The 25,659-nt window shown below is 37.3% G+C and overlaps 3 protein-coding genes across 10 annotated transcripts in view; 2 read left to right on the top strand and 1 right to left on the bottom strand.

Annotated features, from left to right (window-relative positions):
- LOC102220166 (liprin-alpha-4-like) overlaps window positions 1-2,760 on the bottom strand; it is a 65,225-nt gene extending 62,465 nt beyond the window's left edge. The window contains exons 1-2 of one of the 4 annotated variants that reach the window (XM_023325119.1): window positions 2,741-2,760; window positions 1,715-2,015 (exon numbers count right to left, since the gene is read on the bottom strand). In XM_023325119.1, the coding sequence (XP_023180887.1) occupies window positions 1,715-1,972 (258 nt within the window). In that variant the 5' untranslated portion in view covers window positions 1,973-2,015; window positions 2,741-2,760. Of the gene's footprint in view, window positions 1-1,714; window positions 2,706-2,740 lie in introns of those variants that run through there. The other 3 variants (XM_023325118.1, XM_023325120.1, XM_023325122.1) reach the window with 3 other exon arrangements.
- A 2,734-nt stretch (window positions 2,761-5,494) lies between these two features.
- On the top strand, window positions 5,495-11,037 carry tmem183a (transmembrane protein 183A). The gene is made up of 8 exons (XM_014470722.2): window positions 5,495-5,712; window positions 5,904-5,993; window positions 6,079-6,246; window positions 6,338-6,497; window positions 8,072-8,252; window positions 8,570-8,650; window positions 8,777-8,929; window positions 9,930-11,037. The coding sequence occupies exons 1-8, from the start codon at window positions 5,649-5,651 to the stop codon at window positions 10,113-10,115; spliced, it is 1,083 nt and encodes a 360-aa protein (XP_014326208.1). The 5' UTR covers window positions 5,495-5,648; the 3' UTR covers window positions 10,116-11,037.
- Window positions 11,038-12,584: 1,547 nt separating this feature from the next.
- The window catches only part of tfeb (transcription factor EB), a 36,697-nt gene continuing 23,622 nt past the window's right edge, over window positions 12,585-25,659 (top strand). For 2 of the 5 annotated variants that reach the window (XM_023325282.1, XM_023325283.1), the window contains exon 1: window positions 12,585-12,817. The gene's annotated coding sequence lies outside the window, so the exon portion shown is untranslated. Of the gene's footprint in view, window positions 12,818-23,088; window positions 23,313-25,659 lie in introns of those variants that run through there. The other 3 variants (XM_005804284.2, XM_023325284.1, XM_023325285.1) reach the window with 2 other exon arrangements.

Below are 25,659 nucleotides of genomic sequence, written 5' to 3'. Positions count from 1 at the left end.
AGCTCAATAGTCTTTCACTTATTCCCTGAACATGTACAGATCAATTGTAACGTCCATGTAGGTCTGACTGCATAACTAATATGTGTATTATTGCAGCAATAAAAAAAACATGTGGGATTAGAAGACAAGCATGACAGCTCACATCAAAAGCTACACATGCACACAAATGCACACAGATGTGTGTGGAAGCAAGCAGCCCAAGGCCATGTGCTCCAACAAGCAGCCATGTTTCCTCCACAAGAGGCAGCAGCCAGCTTCTCAGTCTGCACGGTTTTTCTCCCTGCTCTGTCTTTTTCTCGCTCACAGACGAATACTCGGCACGCTGTGACATCATGCATCACATTTAGACCAGAGGGTCGGAGGGTAACGCAGCTTTATGTGCTGAGGATTCATTGTCGTCATGCACAGTGATTGCAGCAGCCCTTATTCAGCTCTCTTTTGCCGAAACGCGCAAACAAAGACTGCAAATGTGAAACAAAACCAGATTTTACAACCAGCTCATCTCACTCCAGTTACACGCAGGTCAGCATGTACAGAAGTTAGGTCGCTTGCACTAAGGTAATTACAAGAGGGCTTTGCCCTTGTCTGCAGGGCTCCCAACATGTGGCTCAGCCCTTTACAAGCGAAATCCACAATCTTAGAGCTGAGCAATATGTAGAATTGTAATTGCACATGAGTCAATATGAATACTCCCAGTATGACAGCCTTGATTAAAAACACCACTATTTCACAGTATCACAGCTTTAACAAAAATGCAAAGCTAAAATATTTGACCAGATTTAGTTGCTTTGCAAGAAAGCACAACAATCATATCAATTCTGTTAAAGTAACCTTACTTTGATTTGCACAGTTAAAATGTTATAACATTTATTTCATATTTTATTTTAGTACAACTACCTTAAGTAATTTTTTTTTTAGAACAAACACTTTTCAAATTTAGTAGCTATTTTGAAACACTTGTTTTAAAGAAAATCTAACCTTTATTGTTAAATGAGCACAGCAAGCTGATATTAGCTGGTTAATTGGGCCATCTGCTTGGTTGGACATACTACATTCAACTGTCTTAACCTGTTAATTGTAGTTTGATAACAGTTACTTTAAGAAGAGTAGAGTGGTACTCATTGAGTGAAAAATGTCATGATTGTTCATAGCTTTCACAAATAGAAATCTTTCCAACAGTTAACTGTGACCATTTTTGATAAATGGGTACATCTATGATTCCCATAGTTATTAGCGTGTCAGGTCTGCATCATCACAATTACAACAGACTGCCCAGAGGCAGTTTCTAGCTTTCATATTTTAGGTGCCATGCAGGTGTAGGTTTGATACAGAGCAAGTCTGGGTTAAAAGTGAGGCCGATATGGGTCCATTATGTCTTACTTAACTTGAACTGATTATCTAAATATTTAGTTTGAAGCAACTATATAGGTTGGAGCTATGCATTCGGTTTGTAAACAAAAATATTCTGTCTCGCTAATTAAAACATTTTGTTTGAAACTAAATGTCTAATTTCCTCTAAAAATCATATTTACGCCATATTCAATGGTAAAAATATGACTGAAAAATGAACCCCCCCATTCTTTTCTCTTATGACAGGCTAAATAGCCCAAATTATTCCTGTCACTTTTTGTCTGTGTAACTTTACAAACGGCGCCCTATAGCCACAGGCTATAAATGAATGATGCTTTTTGAAAGAAAGCCACCCCCTGCTCACCTGAGGCAGCGCGGCATTGATCTGCCTCTGGAGCATGTCCCTCTCGTGTAGCGCCCCTTGGAGCTTAGCTTGAGACTGGATGAGGGTCTCTTGTGTCTCCCTGAGGGACTCCAGCAGCTTGTCTCTCTCGTCCAACATGTTGACCATCAGCTGCTCGAAGTTGGCCTCCTGGTCCGAGCCATTCGGGACGCTGCCGGTGCCTCTCGGAGGACCAGCCGAGTCTCCTTCGCTGATGGTCGGCATCACTTCGCACATCATCTTCCCCTTTCTGTGGTCTGGCTGACGTTATGGGACACTGTCGCTACAACAGGGTTAAGAAGGGGGGACGTGGTGGTTACGAACCTGAGGTCCAGTCTCGAAATAAATGATAAGAGCGGGCCTAATAACGTCGCGCAGCCACGCAGCCAAACCAATCCAAGATGCGCACACGAGCCCCGCTAAGCTGCATTTCTCATGCATCGAATACGCGTTTCCAGGGTCTCTTTGGCCATACCTTATCAGTGCGATTGGGATGAGGAGATGATGCTTGATCTTTTAGCCATATTAACCGGCGTTTTTTCACCCCGTGAGCAGATCCGCCCTGCCGGGCGCGCCATGCACTCACATGTAGAGTCCCCGGCGTGAAATGATTGACAGCTCAGAGACAGACGGGTAGGTCTAAATGGGTGGTGCTCGAAAAAACACGGATATCATCGCACATGCACTCAGAAAAATACAAAATATCCAGAAGGATATCCTTATTCCTAGCGATGGCGAGAGCGACTCTTTTCTGCATTAGCCTTCTCCGTTTCCATCCCTGCACACAGCCAGCGGACCGACGCTCACTCCTCCTCCCACTTACACACGCGCACACACACACACGCCCCCCCACACGCACACACACGGTCCCCCTGCGCGTACACACACAAGGGAATCTGCTGCAACCGTCACTACAGCCTGTATGAATGAGTTCCCACTACGAGCGCGCACACCGTCTACGCACGTCCACAATCCACCCACATCAGGAAGACCGAGCACAGTCCTGACCTGACAGCTCCTGGGACATGATCCCCCATCTATCCAGTGGTTTCAGGTTGACCAAGCAATAGCTACAAGCAGATATGCATATGGGGTGCACAGCGCACCCTGCAGGATCTTGAATGAATCAGGGATTTAAGCATAACATTTCAACCACTGTCAGGTCTCATTAACAATCTATTTATTGTGACATTTGTTAGTGGGTGGAATATATTCCATACCAAGTTGAACATATTTTCCCTTGAGCTTACTTGTTAAAAACAGGGGGGGAAAGAACCAGCTTGCCTCTCACGGTTTGGAGTGATGACTATGTGGCACAGGGAAGAGGCAGATATCATTACTAAGTGATTGAATAAAAAATAAAAGGCAAAATTACAAAATTGTAGGCATCAAAGAGAAGGATACCACACAGGACAAACCCAGTCAGGGAGATGAATTGAGTCAAGTCAAGTTTATTTGTGTAGCACATTTATGTAACATATTTTCATAGCACAAAACAACTCAAAGTGCTTTACTAAAAACACAACACAGTCACCAATTATTATACTAGCAACAAACATAACTTTTATGACAGAAACATAAAAGAAGGAACTGAAAAATAACTGAAGGAAGCAACAACTACAGAAGACAGTAGAGGGTGAAAACCTCTCAGGGTACTTGAGGCCCATCCCACGCTTTGCCTGCCCGCTTACGGCTAATCTAGCATAATTGCTGATGGCAGGGCTAGGAAATAGAAATTGTTTTACCATGCTCATGATGACTCAGATTAGTGCAATTTGGAAAGGTACAAACTGCAATGACTTAAAGAATGATTCAAGGCATCTCCAAACTCGTTCCTTGTATGCGTTAGGCCTACAAAGGTCAGTATAAATATAAAGTGCTGCAAAGCACAGTGGTAAACTGATAAAGGAATCCCACAGACAAACCGCCGTAACTTACATTGCTAAAAAATTTAAAATGCTTCTGATAGGAAGACATCAAGATAAAATACTATGGCAAAATATACTTTTTAATTAAAACACTAATTAAGGAGTCTCTGATGCCTATAGTTGAATATCTGCTATTCCAACAGGTCTGAATTTATCCCTACCTTGAATAATACCATACCACTGGAGTATAAAGGAGTAAAAAATTAATAAAGAATGATCACGAAGCAAAAATTATTTTTAGTACCCATTTTTAGGCTAAATCATGGGATCTTGGATCTAGAGAATTGTATCTAATCTTTTAGATGTAAATATTATGTGACAGGCAGCACTCATGTAATTTTTATTGGTGAATTGCCATCAGTGGATTCCAGCTAAAATTTGCCCTCGTCTTTCCTCTTCCCTCCGTGATCAATTCAGCTCAGTTATTTTAACAATTACTTCAAAGATTGCAGTAACCATAGCAATGCAACGTTGCTGTAGTTACTGTTAAGGACGATAAAAATAGTATCTATTGACTGTTGTCAGCAATCAACTTTTTCTCTCTAGTTATATTGACGACCATTTCAAACACTGTAATATTTGCAGCATCTAAAAAAATTATTATACTTTTTGATGTTTTATCACATTACATTCATAAATATCAGAGTACTTTTAGTGTAGTTTACTGGACTTTTATCCCATAGACCAAGGGTGTCAAACTCATTTTCATTGTGGGCCAAGTAAAGATCATGAATGTATTAATAAAAATAAGTAACTAAAATGTTGTAGCTTCCCTGCATTAAATGAGTACTTCTGAAAAATTTAATATTTAACAATCTAGCATACTTGGAAAAGTGGAGAGAGAAGCATTGTTGAAATTAATGAATTAGTTTAGGAGTCCAATTTAAAGCTGAACTAACAATACATTGATTAAAATCATTGGATATTCCAATGACCCAGTCAAGATCCCAATTAAAATCTTATTGAGAATCTGTGGCAAGAAATCAAGATTATTTTTACTGGCTCTCTTTATACAGTCTGACTAAGCTTAAGCAATTTCACAAAAATAAAAACAAACAAAAAGAAGCTCATATGGCTGGTAAGGCATGCAAAGCAAACTCTATGTTCTGCAGTTGGGTTCAAGCAATAAATGGTCAGGGATTTACCTTAATGGGTAATATGCATACCTATTGAACAGGGGTGCTGAAAATGTTTTACATGAAGGGCAAAGGATAAGGTCATCTTCAAGGTGAAGTCAATGTTAGGATGCAAAAAATGGGAAAAACATAGATGCATATGAATTAACAGATGTCAGACAACAGTTCATCAGCAAGCCACATATGTTGGCAACTAGTGGCAATACAATGTGTCACTGAAGAAAACAGACATATTTATACTTACTTAAATAAAATAATACATACTCAAATGTTTTAAGTTCTGTGTGCCATAGTGGAGAAAGAATAACAAGAAGTTTTGAGCCCAGATTGGCACTGTAGCAAATAAAAGCGTGGACAAGTAAAGCAGGTATCTTATATTTTAAGATAATATTAAGAGGTGTAGTTTTCCACTAATGAAAATAAACATATTTTTTTGTCAACATGAAACCAGATGTAAATTTATATACTTCAACCATATACACACATTGGAAAATATCCATACTTGGTGAAAAGGGCCAAACTTTATTCTGCTTGTATGAAGAGGCTTGCTCAAGAGGATCTAAAAGGTATCTGGGAGTGGTTGCCTTGGCCATAAACTATGTCACCTAATCCCAGAAGGTGGCAGTATCGCTACTAAACAGCTGTTATGTCTTAGTAGGTGAAGAAGAAGCGCGAGCAGCCTTCACTCTCGCGGTTTTAGTATGTGACGTCATTCCATGATGGCTGAAGACCCTGGCGGAACCATTTTTAATTTTCCTGACATTTTTCTGTCTTTCTCTTTAACTCGGCTTGCCATAGAGCCATGGCAGGACTCACAACCCCGTTAGTCGCTTACATATCACTGCTATCGACATGCCCAAGAAAGGGAACCGAAAACGGCTGAAGTTTAAGGCCGGAGACGTTTGCTGCGAATCAGGTAGCATAGCTGGGAGGAGGCTAGCCTTTAATCTGTGACAGAGCCTTGGAGTTTGCTTAGTTACTCAGCTTTATAAAGTCACGTTCAACTTCGTAAAACATGGACATTATATACATTCAGTTTAGTCACATCGACATGTAATTATCTAAATGCATTGTTTTATTTATGAGACTTTCTGCCTGCTCTTTCAGTCACTGTTGCTGATTTTGCTAACGCTGACCCAGCCGTGGTGAAGTCGGGTAGAGTAAAGAAAGCTGTCGCAAATGCGATTGAAAAAGAAGGTAAAAACTGTCTGAAGAGCAACTGCCGTGTCCTAAATGGGAAGAAGACTAAAATGTTTAATTATGTGAATCGCGTATGTTTCAGTAAAATTGCTGTGCGGGTTGGAAGCCTCTCAGGGAGCGGTGGAGGAAGTCCTCTCGTCTGCGTCGAGTGTCGGAGCTGACGCTGTGGGCAGCAGCGATGACCCAGAGGACGATGAAGGGGAAAGTGAAACGAAAGTGACCCGCAAGAAGAAAAACAAGAGAAAGAAAGGTGCAGTTTCATTTATTTCTTTGAGTTAGTTCATGGTGAAAGTGGTCACTTATTTCAAGTTTATTCGGTGTTTCCTGTCTTGCCTTCCCAGAGAGCAGTGAGAGCAGTGATGGGGAGGACTATCCAGTAGACATTTGGTTGGTGCTTTCCTCCTACATCAGACCTGAGGATGTGTGCAAATTTTCTTTGATCTGCAGGAGTGCATGGACAGTCACTTGCACTGCGGCTTTCTGGACCAGACTCTACAGAAGGTGACTAGTTTGGGGTTACTAGGAAATTTTTTTAAAAGAATGAGTTTTAATAGCAATACATTGAGAAGAGACTTACAGATTGTAATTGTATTTTTCAGGTTAGTAAGTGCACCATACAATTATGCATTATTAAAATGTTTTTAAATACAATGATCACAAATATTTTTCAAATTGTGGGAAAAAATAGAAGCATAGCATTCATTTAATAAAAATAAAAGTAATCCATTAATATTATGACCATATTTTTCAACAATCTTTTAAAAGATTTCAAACTTTTGTAGCAAAGCAGCAGGCAATATGACACTTGCCTTAAGTGTTAAAATCCATTATGAAATACTTTTAATTCAATTGTTGGAAAACAGGTTGTAAATAGGGATTTCACCCTTATGTGTTTCTGTACAGTCATGTTTAATTTTTATTATGCTGGTGATTTTTTTCACCCAAATTGGCTGAGTGGTTTGTCATGGTTTGACTAGTTTTTAGTTGACTTCAAACTGAATCTTTAAACATAACTTTTTAATGTAAGGTGTGTCTTAAAATCAAAATATATGGCACGTATAATGTCTCTTGCAAATACTGAAAGTAAAATTTCAGCTTCTCTGTTGGCCAAATCTGTTAACTACTTTACTGCCGAACAGAGGAGTTATGGGGCTGAAAATTAAACAGAAAATGTTTGCTTATGGTTTTGTTGAAATGAAACTACAATTGATATATATTTAAATTCACTAAACATGTTTCTGTCTTTTAAGACAGATTTGTCTTCATAAAATCTTATAAATGACTTTCATCTGCAGGCGAATTTTATTTGCTTTCAAGGCACGGACATCCAGATCTTTGTCTCACTTTATGTGATGTCTTTAAATAATTTAGTAAAAAATTTTACTTTGATGTTTTCCTGGCTTTTTTATTGTTCTCCAAGTTGCATTAGTAGGCATGATGTGACTAAGCTCAGAATACAGCTTTTAAGACGGCATCATATTCAGAATAAGAACTAAATCTTGTTTCTGTATTATATTGTATTAAACACAATTAAGTTATACAATTTAGTAACAGCACTTAACTTTTTGAACTCATCTTAAAAAGGCCAACGTTTGAAAATATTTTGGAGCTATTTTAATCTAATTGAATTGATTTAATCGGTGCTGATTCAATTTTGAGATTTCATATTAAAGGGTCGGTGGTGGTCTGGTGTCCTGTGTGTGTATAGATGTGCCCCTTCTTTGAAATGCCTGAATCTTACAGCCGAGTAATCTTCTCAGCTTTAAGTTCTACAAAATCCTTCCAGTTTTTTTCTCATTTAAATCAGGTGTGTCTAATCATGAAACACTCAGGTTTCTGGCTCTTAATGGCTGGAATTGCCCGTCTTTGTGTAATGCTTAAATTCAGACAGCACAGAGCTGTAGCTGAAGTGCAACAAGTGGAGCCACCTGCTGGGTCTTTTCGATAATTTTCCTCATGTTCGTCTGTTCAAAACAGTAGAATAAAACAATGGCAAAAATGGACCTGTCACTTAATTAAAAACGTAAATATATTTTTTTCTCAAACCTTCCCATTTGCTGTTTTTTTCCTTAAAGGCACTACAGGGTTGAAGTTGATCTGCCGTTTCGCCTTCAGCCTGACTGTATAGATAGGATGCGCTGTCTACGGGCTTGTGTGATTCGCTCCCTTTTCCATTTGTACGAGCCGTTTAGCTTGCGTGTTTCAAAAAGTCCTGCACTGCCAGAATCCACGCCCACAACGCTGCTCAATTCCAAGGTATGTTAACATTTAGTGCATTTTCATGTGACCTGCTTGCTCTGTGTAAAAGTAATGACCAAGGTGAATTTAAACACATCAGTGTTTGAAATATCTGTTGAGTCTAGGGCAAATTGAACCTGATTTGTTTGTGGTTTGAACTCCACTGTGACAGAACAAAGGTTGCATTGTAAAGGCTTAAAATGTAAGGCAGATTTTGTTAAGTTTACTTTTAAGATTTTTCCTAGAAGAAGAATAAGATTAAGATGAAAACTATTTTGTCAGTTGACATTTGACCTTACAAATATGTGCTTTTAAATGCTTGTTCTCTGTTGCAGTGTTTTCTCTTCTGGGTCAAAAAGGTGTCAGGGACTCGACCAGAAGCATTGTGGGAGTTCAACTTCAAATTTAAAAAGCAGGTAGCAGGATGTCTATTTTTAAAGTACACTCGCACTTTTTTTTGTTCAAATTGTTAGTTTTTTCTTGCGATGACCCCTGCTGTGACAGCTGTCTGAGTTCTTCTATGTTCATCTCCATCCATGCAGGGACACTTTAAGAATGGTTGTGCCAAGTCTTTGCATCTGCCCAAACAATATGAAGAAGTTCATATGAATTCAGACTCTGACTGCTGTGTGCTTCAGGTCACCACACTTAACTACATCTTCATCCCTGTAGTCATGGGCCTCACACTTACTCTGGCAAGTAGCTTTAATTTCTGGACACATATATTGTGCTTTATCACAAGTATGTGCTACCCTGATAGTTGAAATGATAATTAATATGGATGTCATGACAGTTCAATATTTTATTTATTTTTTATTTTCATTTTCAGACTCTTATAGATTCATCACATTAATTATAATATTTCAAGCCTTTCAAAGAAAGGCTTGAAATATTATAATAAAATTCTGATGATTTTGGCGTACAGATGGTGAAACCCTAAATTACAGTTTCATATATTACAATACATAAAATCTATGTTCAATACAGCATTTTATAATATGGGTGTATTATGACCTACACAGACTCACGGGGCATAATGCTGACTCAACTTTCTATGACTGTACTTAGATACAGCACTTTTTGAACAACACGCTTATTTAACAATGACCTTTTGTGGCTCACCATTCTTGTAAAGTGACTGTCTTCTGGACATCTGTCCAGTCAGCAGTCTTCCCCATGATTGTGTAGCCTTCTGACCCAGACTGAGAAACCATTTAGAGAAACCTTTACTGGTGTTTCGTGTTAATTAGCTCATTAGGATGTGACACCACGAGTTCCCAGTGTTTCAGTTTCACAATGTTTGATTTTTGTGAGAGACAGTTTTTGGTTATCATTGATCTGTAAGCCATAGTCGTCAAAATTACAAATACAGGCTTGAAATATTTCACTCTGTGAAATGAATAAATTAGTTTCACTTTCTAAAATGAATGACAAAAAATATTGAAACTTTTGTGTGCTATTATACTTTTTAGATGTGCCTGTATGTGATGTAAAACATGATTTCACTAAAACACAAGGACTAATTCAATATTTGAATCCATCCTGATAACATTGATAGGCTCTCTGTGCAGTCTGAACAACAAATGTTTCTGAGCTGCAGATTGTAATATTTTATTATTTTCAAAAATGGACATTAACCCACAAAGTTTTCCCTCCAACACCAACCACCCTAATCGGATGTTCTCGTTTTAACAGTTCACGATCAATGTGAGCACGGACATGCGTCACCACCGTGTCCGTCTGGTGTTCCAGGACTCGCCTGTGCAGCGGGGAAGGAAGAGAGGGGATCAAGGCGGGACGCAGGTTGTGTTAGATCCTGTGCACAGCGTGAAGCTCATGGACTGGTGGCATCCACTGTACCCTTTGTTAACCTTCACATAAGATTGTTGGAACCCGCCACAGCAAATCAGGGACCCTGCTGTTTATCCTACACTGATCATAAAACAGAAAACCAAATCACAATCAATGGGACATTTTGGTTATTATACGTTTAAAAAGGAAGCGCTGACTTGATGAAATTATGTGAATATTTTAGCTGTGGCCACATGGCTAAGAGAGAGATTTATTTGGTTGAATCGACTGGTGCTCACCATTAAGCAAATTTCCAGATAATCATCTGGAAAATAACTATTTTCCAGATGATTTCTTTAAGGTGAAATATTAAATCAACAGGGCAGTATTTAGTACTATTATTTCAGCAGTTGGTTCATGCTTGTTTCTCATATTACACTAATTTGGCAGATTTTCTTTGAGATTTGATGCATTTTATCAAGGGACTTTCATTCCTTTCAATCAGTTTCTGATTTATCTTTACTGGGAGACACATCTGACTATTTTCATCTCTTGTTTTATAAGAAAGGGGCAATATATATAATTTACTTTAGACATTGTCGTCTGATTCAACAGGTTTTTCTTTTTAGCAGTTTATTTGGTGAATGCTTAATTATTTTCTTGCACATGACCAAACTGTGCCATTTACTGCCGCAGGCAGTGTTGTGCATTTGGGTAGAATGTTATAGTTGGACCAGTTATGCTAAATGATGGGGACAGTGCTACCATTTTCATTGGTTTGACCATATTTGTTTTGCAGTCAAATATTTCCTTGATTTGCAGCCAAGGAAATAGACGTAATTGAATTAACAACATGTCCTTGTAGTATTAAAATTCTTGTTAGATGTTTTATCAATTACAAAAGGACAACTGGATGTTTAGGTTAGTGGTGGTTTGGTGATTTAGCTTTATCAAATGAAAGTGACTTAAATAATGTACACATTGTATTTCAATAAAACTACTGCTCACTCAAGTTTCTTCAATCTTATTTCTTAAATGAAAATGAACTATAAAGGTATAACCACTGATGGATAACAATGCTGTTTTGAATGGTGGGTGGGAGGTAACTTAACCTCCCCACTAACTTAAAGCACATATAGCAACTTTAAGGAATAGATTGGTCTCTCTTTGGAGAACAATAAAATGTTTATGCTTCTCTCCTATGGTGACACTTGGTATTACATGCAATAAATATTTAAAGCTTTTTATGTTGGGAAGGCTGTTCACATTTTTCGTTAACTTTGCTTATGCCTTTAACATACTGCAAATTGGTATCTTCATGACAAAAGACAACATTATCCTTTAAAATCTGATTGGCTTATTTGTTAAATAAACCGAGATAAAACTGTTTTGCGAACAGGAAGCTCTACATTGCAATATGCCTTGAAAGCAATATGTTGTGTGCCAACATATTGTGTGTTGTGAAGTCCAGAGCTTGAGCTCAACATATGATATGAGTGCATATTGCATAACCGCCATACATGTACAAATGTGGTTCAATGAGTTCTCAGTGAAACTGAAACACCCTCCCCCAACCCCCAAAGGTTGCTCACTAAAAACCTGGCAGCATTGATTTATTCTGTGTACAAGGACTGATGGCAACAAAGTAAGTCTTAAACTAGTCAAGTAAAAATAGCACAGGAAGAATTTTATATATTCAGTGAGTGGCTGTCAGGGCTAGTAGGGTCTTCTCTGCTAGCCCTAGAAAATTGAAAAGAAAAAGTGTAAAATGTTATAATCATGTTTAATTTTATCTATTATTTTATATAAAATATTTATATATTCACAATATAGGAATCAAGAGCAAAAACGTAATGGAAATACCAGAATTACCTTTACTAACAGGGACGATTATTAAAGAACCTTCTTCTATTATATTGAAGCTTTCTTTTCTCTGTCACCCATATTAAATAAAATATAACTCTACTAGCTGTCAGTCATGTATAGAGTACAAAAGCAAAACATAATCCAAAAAATTATGCACGTATATCTAAAGAAATTAGAATATTGTGAAAAAGTTCAATATTTTTTGTCAATAAAATATGAAAGGGAATCTTCTAAAAGTTCACCAGATTCATCTGCATTGATGCACTAATTTTTGCAAAATGGGTTGCATTTGTATTCAGGTCCCCCAAGTCAATACTTTTTACAATTGCTTTTTACTGCAATTACAGCAGAATATATTTGAGAGGTCTGTACCAGCTTTGCACAACTAGATTTTTTTTCACCCCAGTTCTTTGGAAAATAGCTCAAGCTACTCAGTGAGATTTTTGACGAAATACACCTGGGAACATCAATTAAAGTCTCGCCAACGATTGTCAATTGTATTTAGGTCTCGGCTTTGACTGGGCCTTTCCAACATAGGCATAGCCTATAATCTCACTTTACCTGACAAACGTTTTCGTCCAAAAAGACAGCGAACAGCTGAGAGAGCAAAAACTACATTTCCCACAATCCCATTAGCGGTTTGCTATTGGTGGTGGCACAGGTGACCGCAGACGCTCTGAGTTGTGACAACATCTCGACCGTCAAAACGAAAACAATTTAGGAACAGAAGTGCGAGCAGTTGTCCGCTGTCAGTATGTGAAAATACACAGACACCTACAACTCTTGAACTTTTGTTTCTGTGTTGCTTTGCACTTTTATTTCCCCGTTCCTGTTTGAAAGCTGTTGGAGGGTCTGCTATCCGGGCTCACGGAAGCGGACGCGCACTTTTCTTCAACCTGACTCGTTCTGCCTGACCTTCAGAGCGGGTGAGTTATATTTCAGCGGCACCATTAGAATAAAGCACAGGCTAAAACACCTCCCGCGGAGGGGATTTTAAGTGCGCATTTCCTGCTTTACACCCAGAAATGTCGTTAATTGACATATAAAGGAATATGCTGTAAAGTACTGCTTCAGTTTATGTCACGCATGTTTTTCCCTAACTCCAGAATATTACTCCATGGGTTTTCCCACCCATGGAGTAACATTCTACATACATACCTACATATATTAAGCATTACAAGTCATGCAATTCTGGTCATGACTTTGCTCCAATTTGCTTTATCTTGGTTGTAGACCACTTTAATTTCTTAGTGAGCTTTAATACATTATTTGCAGATTAAATCAATTATTATTACATTCGCAGAAAAAGAAGCCCTAGTCATTTTCGTCAGCTTATTTGAAATACCACTGCCAGATTTATTACTTCTGTCATTGTAATTATGGGTGGAAAACAAGATAAATGTAAAACACACTGACAAGGCATTAAACAGTACATGCTTCCCTTTTACTGTCATTTGTGAGTCTGGAGGGAGCAACCCTTCTTGCCATTTATAAGCTAATAGTCTGGCTGGTATCAGTGACAACACCTCAGCAGTGGAGTATGCTGCTATGTATAAGCAGTGACTGCAAACTGTACAGTGTGTAATGCTCTGCTGCTTATTCAAGCCCTTTGCCTGACAGTCCTGCATGGCGCCAACACAGAAATAACGAAGGCACTGCTGACTAGATGCACTCCTTTGTTGGCCAGAATTTATTCGAAGTCTCTGTGTGTTTTATTGAGTGTATATCGTGGGGTTATGCCTGTTAAGGCATTGTTAATATTTGAGATCAGCCAGCATATGTCAAGCTCGCTTTATTTGTTATCTTTCAGTGAATAAGCATCTTACTTTGAAATAGATTTCTTCATATGTCTTTGTTTTTTGCTTTTTCCCTCCATTGTGGTGAATTCTTGCCTTCTCAGCTTGCATGCCACTTGCATTGTAACAGCAAAGTGGCATTAGGTCTCACTCTGATCTTTCACCTCTGTGTGTCTGACCTCTGTCATCAGACATGTTGTGCTGCACAGAGCAGCATAATCTGCAGTGATCAGGGTTTAACTGTCTCAGTGAGCTTGCTTAAAATGATGCGGTGTTTTGAAAAATAACTAATTCCTTATGAACCTGATTCCTCCAAGTGAAATCCATTGTAACCAATTGCTCTTAGAAGTCACCTGACCTGCTGTGTGGAGGGTTTTCTTAAACCAAGACAGGGAAACTGGTTGCTGTTGATTGTAGCATGGATGCAGATATTTGGAAGGCCTTTCTGAAAGGAAATTTTAAGGGCTGGAGAAATTTTGGAACTGGGGTGAAGGTTCACCTGCCTGCAGAACAATGAGTATAGGTCAATGCACATTTATGTGTTTTAATGGTCAAGTCTAATGCTACACAGGTATCCAGCTAACATTGAATCTAGCTGAATTTGAGCTGTTGTCAAGAGGAATGGACACACTCTTGTGTCTCTAGTTGGGCAAAGTTGATAGAGACTTACAGCTACATTTGCTACAAAGGATAGTTTGGCAAACGATTAAATTATGGAAGTTGAATATATTATGAATGCACACCACATGGGTAGGAGTTTTATTTCTAACAGTATTCTCTACCATATATCCTTTACTTTCCACTTCAGAATTATGCTCTGCTTGTGTTTGTCTATCAAACTTCTAATTAAGCACATAGCATTTTGTCATTGCAAAATGTAAAAAAAATAATCAGACAGAAATTCAATGCTGGGGGTTGTGTTCAATTACTGAGTAGTAATAGCACACAAATGAAGAGAGCCTGTTTACCCCACTAGTCTTAGGAACTTGTGTATACTTTGCAGCATTAGAGTAATTTAAAACTCTGACATTACTCTCTGTATCCAATGCTTGCTCTTTATTTAGTCCATGAATGAAAATATCTCTGTTATGTAACCAAATAACAGAGATGGGCCCACATCGTAGCAGCACTGGCTCAGAGTTTAGCTGTAACAAATCCAGAAATTTCACATGTAAATAAATGAGTTTAATTAGATTATTTTCGCACAGCTTAATCATGTTACACTGGGCGAGTTTATATAATGATCATAGGAATGACTGTAAAATGCAAGAATTATTCATGAAATCATAGAGCTTGGTAAAAAAAATATGTACATGATAATAAAAATGGCATTACAGCATGAAAAATGTAAACCCTCTTACTTTACTTTTTTAAAATTAAAATGACAATTTTAAAAGCTTCACAGAGGGAAGAAAAAACTAAAAACCTTTATATAATATGTATAAAAACAAATGGTAAGTTCTCTCAAATTAAACTGTATTATATTGTCCCTGGACTTTTTAAATTCAACATTCTCTTTATCCTAGCAAATAAGTAAATTTTTGACATGTCATGTATAGTCATATATGGTTTTCTGCTTGGAGGATAGAGGGAGAGTCCTTTCTTCCCCCAGATGATCAAGCGATGTTGGGAAGGTGAACAGCACCTGGCCTCCCTAAGAAATCAGCAGAACTCTGTATATTATCAAAAGGTTGCTTTCCATCTGCAATGAAGCATGCTTAAATAGGAAATGTGGACAATCTTTCGTAAACATAGGAGCAAATGTTAGTATCTTAATTTTCTAAGAAATAAACACAGACTAAAATTGCTATTAATGCAAAAATTGATCATGATACTTTGTTTTTTAATTTTGGATGTACAAGCCAGGATAGCTATAACTACAAATATCAGTGAATCCCAATTCTACAGCAACTAATCTTTATCTATCAGCCATTAGATATTTACAACATTTGCATAAAGGTTTTGCAGCTGGCTTATTCCTGTTGTCTTGATAAAACGAGTGTTGCACCCGACCAGTACGTGCAGCTGGATTCAGAAAGGTTGCCATTGAGCTTGTTATGGGGTTGTGCATAATGCGGTACTTCTTACAACTGTAAATAATCTATCCTCTATCCAAGAACACTTCATTACTTGCATGCACATTAGATCAAATGGGTGGCTTTCTTAGCAGTCGATCATACAAATCATCCATAAAGTTTGTCATAATCTCTGTTGAAAACAGAACTTTTCATGCAGCAAGAGAAGCTGTTCTGAATCTGAACAATGACATTCTCTAAATAGTTAATACTAGTTAATAGTTAAATAGTGTTAATAGGCTTGTTTTGCACATAATAGCTTTCTATTTTTCTGATCTAAAAACAGGTATGTTTCCAGGGTTTCAGGAAAAAAGTGTGCATCTTAAACACACTTGGCTTTGAGGTGACTGTCAGCAAAGTCAGAGGTCACAGGCGAGCATGTAGAGCAGTGTCGACAGCTGATGGACTTGTACTCTTTCCAGTTGCACAGCTGCAACCGGCCCAGCTGGCCAGCAGACATAAAGAGAATACAGAGGAGGATGGGAATATTACATGAGAGGTGATCATATCAATGAAGATCATTCTTTCTTTTAGCAGGATTTTGTTGTTAGTATGCTTCCATCCTGACAGGCACATTTTCTGTCTTAATGCTGTTTTTATGAAAGCTCATCTTCATTGAGTTTGCCTGCTTAAAAGTGTCAGTGATTAATTTTCTTCAGGTAAACAGAGACCCGCACCATATCCGCAGAGGGGCGTGCACGCCCTCACACACACACACAAATGCTAAGACAGACAAGCAGGTTTGCTTGGTTCAGTGGATGTACTCTAGTGTGAAAGAGCATCAGGTGTGTGTAAACACAGCTTCATCTGTTTGCCATATGGACACATCTTCCGTGACGTGAACAGTTTTCTTGCTGCTTTGTGATTAGACTAAGCAAAGGTGTACTGTGAACTGTCTTAGTGGTAATCTGGAGTTCCCTTGGGGACACACAATTAGGCAAAACAAACGACAACAACCCTGTCAGCAAAACTTGGACTTTTTCTTAAAAACCAGGGGGATGACAGCGTGGCATGTGCTATATGACAACATGACCCATGATCGATCAGAGGTGAGTGTGGGTGGGCCATTTTAGAGCATGTGCTGAGTGTATGACTCCACTTCCTCATCATATCTCCATTCCACAGTTTCATATCCTCTTTTCAGAAACAGACAGTAGTGACAGTCTAGGTCTGTCTCTTTTCTGTATAAGAAGGTTGTGTCATCTATGTGAACCTTGTACTGCTGCTGCCCAGCTGTGAATATTTGGACAATTTGCTTATTAGGATGAGCTGCGGGGATCATTCGGATGTGACTGTGAAGTTTCATAGCTCTCAGAACTTTATAACAAGTTTCACTGTTATGTTTTATCTCCTTACATTTATTTTGATTTTCTTCTCTATCTTGTTCAAATAAAATCAAAAACAGGGAAATCTCATGCTTTTTTTGGCCTCTAGATTGTTACTTCTGGGTTTTGAACCAGACCGAATGGTTTTTGAACTGGGCTTGGTTTGGATGGTAAACAAAACATTGTAATTCCTATTTTTGTTTTTAATTTAGTAAATTAATGCTTTACTGATCACAAACTGTCATGTTGGGCTCTATATTTTTCCTAGAGCAATCCAAAGCAGAATTATTATGAATTTAACCTAAAACGTTTGTCTAAATAAAAAAAACAGTGAAGTAATGCTGATTAAGAAGCAAGCTTAAGCACAGTTTTTTCATGGGTTTGGGAAAAACAATTAATCCGGCAAAATCTGTCTTTGAAAATTTAGGAAAAATCGAACCTTCAGTTGTGTTAAGAAATTGTTTTTTTTTCTATAAAATAAATGGAATTCAAGTATTTTTCAAACTCCATGTTTCTTTAATTGAACATAGAGTCAATAAACTTTATTACAATCAGTGGCTTCTTGTTTCTCAGTTTTTTGAAAATTACATGACACTGATGCTCATGGGAAGGAAAAGAGAACATGCCATTTCCAGGATGCTATATACAGTTGAAAGTTTAATTTTTTCATACACTGAATAAAAAAGACACAACACATTTTTCCTCAGTGTCTGAAGTTTAATCTGTATGGCTTGGGTCAAACCTTTTGGGTTTCCTTCCACAAACTCCTCAGGATAGTTTGCTGGAGTTCTGCCCCATTCCTCACCAGTATACACTGGTGCGAGTGTATACCGCCTCTCTCGCACGAGCATTTTCAGATCTTCCCACAGTTGCTCCATAGGAATGACATCAGGACTTTGTGATTGCCACATCAAAACATTGACTTTCTTGTGCTTAACCTAATTTATAAGCACTTTGGCTGTTTGCTTGGGGTTATATTCCATTTGGAAGACCAATCTGTGCTCAAGCTTTTACTTCCTGGCTGATGTCTTTAGATATTGCTTCAATATTGCCACATGATGTTCTTTCCTCATGATGCCATCTATTTTATGAAGTGTACCAGTTCCCCTTGCAGCAAAATAATCTCACGACATGATACTGCCACCCTCCTACTTCACAGGATGTTGAAAGCATCCCTGTTCTTCCTCCAACTGTAACAAAACAGTTTCACTTTAGTTCCATTGGACTACAGGGCATGTGTCCAGAAATGAAGATCTTTGTCCCTGTGTGCATTTGCAAACTGCAATCTCGCTCTCTTGTTTCTTTTGAAGTAAAGGGTTCTTCCAAGAATGAACCAGACTTGTGCAGCTGCACAATTTTCTTCCTCATATCTTGGCTGATTTCTTTTGATTTTACCATTGTATTAAACAAGAAAGCATTGTATTTCAGGTGTGACCTTAAAGAACATCCATAAGTGTGCTTCCAACTATCTCAAATGTATCAGTTAACCTTTCAGATGTTTGTGGAAGGAGTCCAAATGGTTTTATCCATGTCATGCAATTCAAAAGACATTTATCCAGAATACTGATCAAATATATGTAAACTTTTAGAAACCATTTGGTTTCATTTTACCTCATTTACTCTGAGCATACATGTCAAGTCTTCTATTTTCCCGGGATACTAACTTATTTTTTTGGTTTGTTGTGGAACAGAGGATGAATATGAGGAAAAGCAACATGAGAAAATATGAGGAAAAGAGGTTTTGTTTTGAAGGTCCTTCAGACCTTATTGGAGTGCATTGCATCCTGAAATATTTGAAATATCAAATATTTTAGGTTATTTCAAATATCCTAAACCTGACAGATCACCAGGATGAACGTTGGCGATCTGTTGATGGGTTCATTCTGGACTGATCGCCAGCAGGACAGCACAGACACACAGGACAAACAACCATGCCGACACACTTTGATATACAAGGAAATGAAATGCTTCTTCTTCCCAAAGAATTTGATTGTGTAAACATTCTTATAAGCATCTTGATAATCCCTCACCTCCTTAAACTCTGCACACACTTTCATTCATTACCTCTTCCTCTCTCAGCCTCTTTCCAATCCCTTTGCTTTCTCTTTTTTCAAACTCAAGGAGAGAGAGACTACATGCTGCCTAATTTACAAATAGGACAGAGAAGTGCCAGGAATTTGGAGAATGAGAGGAATTGTGACAGGATTTGAAAACCGAACAGTGTTATTCAGAATTTTTTGTACGTTTGTTTCTCTGTATGTGCCTTATCTTTCAACTCATCTCTCAAATGCCTTCCATTCAGTTGTCCCGTATATGATGATTCTAACTCATGCATAAAGAAAAGTGGTGTGGCTGGTTGGATTGTTACTGCTCAAGCCCTTTTTAAAAATTCAAGGTATTGTCTACTCAGTGTTTTTCCTAATTCCTAAAAAAAGAATTGTTTATTTTTGCAGGTTGTCTGTCGTCTCTGACACTCTCGCAAGTGTTTTTTTTTTTTTAGCTCATTCACTAACTTTGTGATATAAATATGTGAAATAGATTTCTCCTGAAAACAACACAAAAGTATTGCAGTTCATTTTTAATGTAATACAAATAACATGACAACTACAGCGGATTCATCTAAAAGCTCTTAAGGCTGATTCTATGGCTTGACATTTTTTAACTGTGTATTTTTTTTTGTGTGTTGTATTTGTTGCTGCCTCTTGGCCAGGACTCCCTTGAAAAGGAGGTTTCTAATCTAAATGGGTTTTTATCCAGGTAAAATAAAGGTAAAAAAAATAGAGCAAAAAGCCCTAGAAAGTGTTTTCCTCAGATTAGCACAGTTCTACGACATAAACAAAGTAGAACCACAGTAATGACCCTTAAAACATCTTGTTTGTTTCTTGGTTCCAGGTTACCATGGTAACCCAACGAGATAAAGGAGGGATACTCGTAGAAAATAAGTTCTTTCTAAGACATGTGTTTCAATTTATCTAGGGTTTCTGACAGTCTGTTGTTGAAGTCCTTAAGATGGTCTTGAACTCTCGTTTTCCCCTTATGACTGGTCAGCAACACGGCCTTCTCCAACCAATGCGTTGGCAGCATTTGGGGTCCAACCCCTCCCAGTCTAAAATAAGCCAGCACATGCACTGTATGCTCTAAGAGAGCTGGAGCGAGCCCACTGCTGAATTCTTTGTGTGCAAACAAGGGGTTCTTGTCAGTTCTGTGCTGCTGAACCACGCTGGCCTCTGTTCTCCTCCGTTGTGATAGGAACAGCAGCGGTGGTTTGTGTTTCTTCATTCAACAAGAGCGATCAGAGGGTAAATGGAAGGACCTGGAATTATGGGATAGGTATCGTGTTTTAAAACTCCATCAAAGCAGCTTCACCTCTGTGCTACATTCACATGCTACATGTTACTATACACACCCACACTGGCAACCTGCAACAAATGCAGGTAGATGTGGTAACTAAATTGATTTCTTGCACACATAAAATATGCTTCTCTTTAATTTAACATGATTTACATATGCTATTTTCTTACTGACTTTAATTTTAATTAGTATTTACATTTAGTTTAGTTTATAGAAAAATAACCTGGCTTGTTTTTTATTTTACCTTTTTGTTCTTTAAAGGATAGATTGTATATTTCTTTTTTTGCCATTCATCATACTTCTAAGCAGTCATTGAAACTGGTTAGTCATATCCATGACTAAGCAGGTTTGCAGGCTTTCCTAAAAAGCAGATAGTATCAAAAAGTTCAACAAATCTTAGCTGTGAAAAGTAGCTGTGGAGTTAACCTAATGTGAGGGATGTTGGATGTAAGCACAGCAAAAAATATTTACTGTAGGGTTATTCCAAATTACAATAAAACTCACAATGCGAGGCCTGACTGATAGTCTGACCTGTCTTTAAAACCCTTACTGTAAATTCCAATGTCAAGGTTTTAGTGATCAGGACATTTTACCTGTAATAATACCTACCTGCACAAAAACAATAAAATGCATAATATATTGTCTTTTTGTAGACTAAATGTGTAACAGTAACTAACAAAAAACTGGATTCTCTTAGTTAACATTCTCTGTAACTTTGAATTTGTCTTGTATGATTTTCATCTACTTATCTCTAGTTCTTTGAGATTGACCAATAGGAGAGAATCCCCGCCCACCAGGCTCCCCCTGCCAATCTCAGGGAGATCCTGTCAGAAGGAAAAAGAAAACAGGACATGACAAAAATAGGAGAAATAAATCGGCAAAATAAACAAAGTAGAAATCTGGAGGAGAGAAAAAGCATAGAGAAAAAATATTAGAGGAAAAGTAAATAAATTAATGATTAAAAATAGTGATAATAAATAAATATTAGATATTCTCTGAATATAGAAAGAAAGAAAAAAAATTAAATGTGATAGTGGATAAAATATTAAATTCTGAATATGTAAAAAAAAAAAGAAAAATAAAATGTCAGGAAATAAATAAATAAAACAATACAAAATATAAATATAAAAATAGATCAACATAAATAGAATTTTTTTTAGAAATGAATAAAAATATAATAAAAAAATAAACTGAACTACTGTTGTAAATGATTAACAAATATTAATTTATGTTACAATATATAATGGAATAAGTTGTTAAAGTTCTCATTTTGTGTTGTTTTGAATGCAATAATTGGCACAGAAATTACTTTATTAGGCCAGTTATTTCAGGTTTGGTTCTTCATATAACAATTAACATTTACAAGGTGTAGCTGGAGTAAAATTCCTGGGTTTATCACTCTAATCATTAACTTGAGAGGCTGTTGTTGATTTTACACACACTGCTTCTCCATTTTTGATATGGTGTTTTGGAGGCAGATATTGACATGTGAGAAGCAGATGATTTTCATCATGTCTTGATGTAAAGGAAATTGAAAGAGAGCGTAGATTACTGTGAAATGCCACTGATTAGTTACTAGAAATGAGAAACAACAAAAGCAGGTAATGCCCCAGTCCAATTAGATTATATCAAATTATTAAGATTTGTTCAGAGCTGCAAACCCAAAACATCCCTTTAAAATGTCTCTTATAAAATTTAAACAGTTGTTTAGTCAACTGTTTATTTCTTTAACAGTTGACTAAACAAAGTCATACTCTGTTCTAGATCAAATAAATACAGTATATACTAAACATCAAATATTTAACAAAAAAAAAAGATCATTATTCTTCCTATGTTCTCCAATGTTTATGGAATAATTACCTAAAAATGTAGTTACATTTATTTTTCTTATATCATTGTGATTCTGTTGTAGATAATTTCTGGATATTTTTAATGAAAACATAGAAAGAAGGCAAAAATAAGTTTTTATTCTGAGTCTTTTTGCTCTGTTAATTTCTTTTCATAATTTCTGACTTGTGCTAATTACAGCTGTATTCTTTTAGTTGTATAATCCCTTAATCCATGACACACATTAGAAGTAAGATATATTTGTTAAGATATGCTTTGATAATTTTTGCTAGTATGTTTAAATGGCATTCTGATTGTTTTTTTTTTAATTAAAAATTGTCTGATGAAGAGATCCTATTTTTATTAATGTAAAAAAGCACATTTTGGAATAACTGACATTGACCTGACGGAGAGTGCAATAAAAGTGAATCTCTATTAGTTCTCAGTTGCTATCTGTTTTCACAGATTTGTGTGTGAATATTTGTGTGCATGGGAAGATAATATGTGGGCGTGCAAATAAAGAAGTAAATATGCTGATGCATTGTTCTGTAAAACTCCACTGCGACCTAGTAAAATAAGGAATTGGCTTTATGTTTATGCGTGTGCTTCTACACGCACATGGGTAAGTGTTGCTGTATGTAAATGCTGATTTGAGACAGAGGGAGATTCAGAGGGGCTGCACTGAAGGAGGAGTTACACTTTACTGAGCACGAAAAGAAAAAAGTGGTAGATGAGTTTACTGGAAAACAGCGCTGTCCTTGTTGTTTGCCCAGACTCCGACTAATTTAGGGGAAGAAGGAGGGGGAGACTGAGGACGAGCTGGAAGCTGACCGTGCAGTTAGAGAGGAAGAAGAAGGTGACTAATACTGACTGCACTCAGCCCACTGTAAGTGCCTCAGTATATCGGGGAGGGGAGTGGCTTCACGCGCTGTAAGCAAAAGCTGGGTCAAGGAAGCAATCAGTTGTCAGTTTCAAACAGCAAAGCGTGGAGGATCAGACTTCACCTGGATTCACTATGTTGTCTTTGGGATAGTAGGAGAATTGCTGGTAAGAGTCTCTGGAAATATTTGAACACATTTTGTTTAGTGATTTCAATACAATGCTGCTTTTAGACTTAAATGCATTATTGAAATATAACAAGTAGCAAACAGTTTTTATTGAATTGCTAACAACAGTACTATGATGATTCCTATGAGTGTTCGGAATCAAACAAAATCCAGACTTGCTGCATCTTTAAGACCTGTGCAGATGTTTCTATGTGACATTAACCTAAGCAGCTTGAGCCACACTTAAATGTCCTCCATACGTTGCTTTAGGAGCAGTAGTGTATCTCGTCAGTTTCAATACCTGTTTGTACATGTTTAGCAACAACAAACTCCATACTTGCTGATGTAGTGCACAGTAGTAAAGTTGGTGTATAACCAGTTTGGTTAGAGTGAATCATTTCAAGAACTGTTAGTGCAGTGCAACAAGAATCTTGATTTAAAGTAATATCCAGTTCTTGAACTCGTGTTATGACATAAAACTTTTTTCCCCCTCCTGGGCTGCCTGCAGGGGAAGTTGCTTCACAGCTAACAAAACTAGGAGTTGTGAAAACTAATGGAAGGAAAAGGGAAGTGATGCATTGTGGTATTTATTGATGATAACGATGCATTCAATCTCTTACTGAGCAGTGCTTTAGTTAATGCTGGATTTTTAGGCCCTTGTGATGGACTAGAGATCTTCCCAGGGATTACCCCACCTGTTAATGAATGATGGCTACCGACTCCATCTTCCCCAGCATCCTGCATCCAGTGGCTCTGCATCCATCCACTAACTATAGTGCTGCATATTTGTTTTTTGCCATATCTTTAGTTCTGTTTACACAAGATCTCAGGGTGATCATGTGATGCATTTATTGTCATCTTCACTAAACTTGTATTAACAGTAAGAACAGTTTGCATTACTAACTCTGTACCTTAGTCTTCCAATTGATTCCTTACATTTCTAAGCCCTACATATTTTATGGCAGGTAGAGATAAAAGTTCAAATGAATAAAAGAAATGGCAACTTTCTGTTACCCAATCAGTCTTTGTGTTCCTCTTGGTGCACAGAACAAATACTGTAACAAACATCTTTTTCATGTATTTTTCTCTTTTATGATCTAAAATATCTTTTAAAAAGGTAATGCTTTGCAGCAATGTTTACCCTGTAGTTTGTAAAATCTAGTCTGTGTGTGGTCGATTAGGGGTCTCTTTATTAATCTTGGATAATCACATCTTTTCAACTCAACTCAGACTTAGGCTTACTTGTTTTGGCTCTGAAACCTGTTATCCTGTATGTTGTGGGCTGCTGTTGATCATTTATCGCTGGAGTCTGTGCTCACACCAACATGTATTGTATGGATGCGATGCTGAAACCTTCTGCTCCACAAGCTATGCAATCTTGTCTTCATAATTTTCACTAAATTGTCTTTTTGTTGCTGTGAATCTTTCCAGTAGCTGTTTGAACTCTAAGTTACCGCCACCTAACCGGCTGGAGTGTGTGTCAGGGTCTCAGAAATTAGGGAACTCAGAAAGGTGTGATCAAATAGGTTACTTTCTTAAAATGTGTCGTCAAAACATCTATTCAAATACAATTAATTACATTACAATATTTATAAATAATCTTGCAACAACTTTTCACAGCAGGCTTGAATATACAGAGTAAAATCAGATTAAACCTTTTTTTTTTTTTTTTTACAAGAAAGACAAATTAAACTGTTTTGATAAAAGCTAGTCATGGTATGGAACCCATTACAATTATGCATAACAAAATTCTGTAAAATAGGCTTTTGAATCTAATTCTGAATTTAGCAGGTGTTTATACTTTTTTAGTTCAAAGGATCATTATTATGTGTTTTCCATCCACATAATGCCATTCTGTAGCACAATCAAGTAACTTATGTTTTCTTCAGTTATTTTGAAAAAGCTGCATATATCAAATATGACTTAAAAGAAATTTGACAAATTTAACACCTTGAAATTGGGCCTCTGTCTCTTTAAGAAAGTGATGCTCTTTCCAATACACTGCCTTCAGGAAGTCATCACAACATTGCTCCTCTATTAACAGTGTTTTTATTAGCATTGCACTGTGAAGTAGCTCGTATAATGAACTCAGCTGATGTGCAGTTCCACCTGGTGCTTATTATTTGATGCTGGCTAGTGAGGGAGTCATGGAGGAGGGGTGCTCTGTAATGCAGCAGCTCCGATCTTCGTCCTCAGTCCCACAAACTGTTTTGCACTGTTGAATGGTTGCCACAGGAGATGAAGGGATTTCTCAGTCACGCATGAAAGAATCAAAGCAAAGCTCTGGGTTTGTTTTTGATGAGGGGAAAACTTTATGACATAATGTAAAGCTCAAAAAAGTTTATTTC

This window comes from Xiphophorus maculatus, chromosome 20 (assembly GCF_002775205.1).
Source record: "Xiphophorus maculatus strain JP 163 A chromosome 20, X_maculatus-5.0-male, whole genome shotgun sequence".
Lineage (NCBI taxonomy): Eukaryota > Metazoa > Chordata > Actinopteri > Cyprinodontiformes > Poeciliidae > Xiphophorus > Xiphophorus maculatus.
Note: the sequence above shows the minus strand (reverse complement) of the source record. Positions and strands in the feature narration are given on the sequence as shown.

What these genes read in the sequence shown, in the direction of transcription:
- tmem183a (XM_014470722.2), top strand. Translation starts at nt 5,649, where the DNA reads ATGCCCAAGAAAGGGAACCGAAAACGGCTGAAGTTTAAGGCCGGAGAC. An exon ending in TGGACCAGACTCTACAGAAG is followed by an intron (nt 6,498 to 8,071) that starts GTGACTAGTTTG and finishes TTTTCCTTAAAG; the next exon opens with GCACTACAGGGTTGAAGTTG. An exon ending in CAACGCTGCTCAATTCCAAG is followed by an intron (nt 8,253 to 8,569) that starts GTATGTTAACAT and finishes TCTCTGTTGCAG; the next exon opens with TGTTTTCTCTTCTGGGTCAA.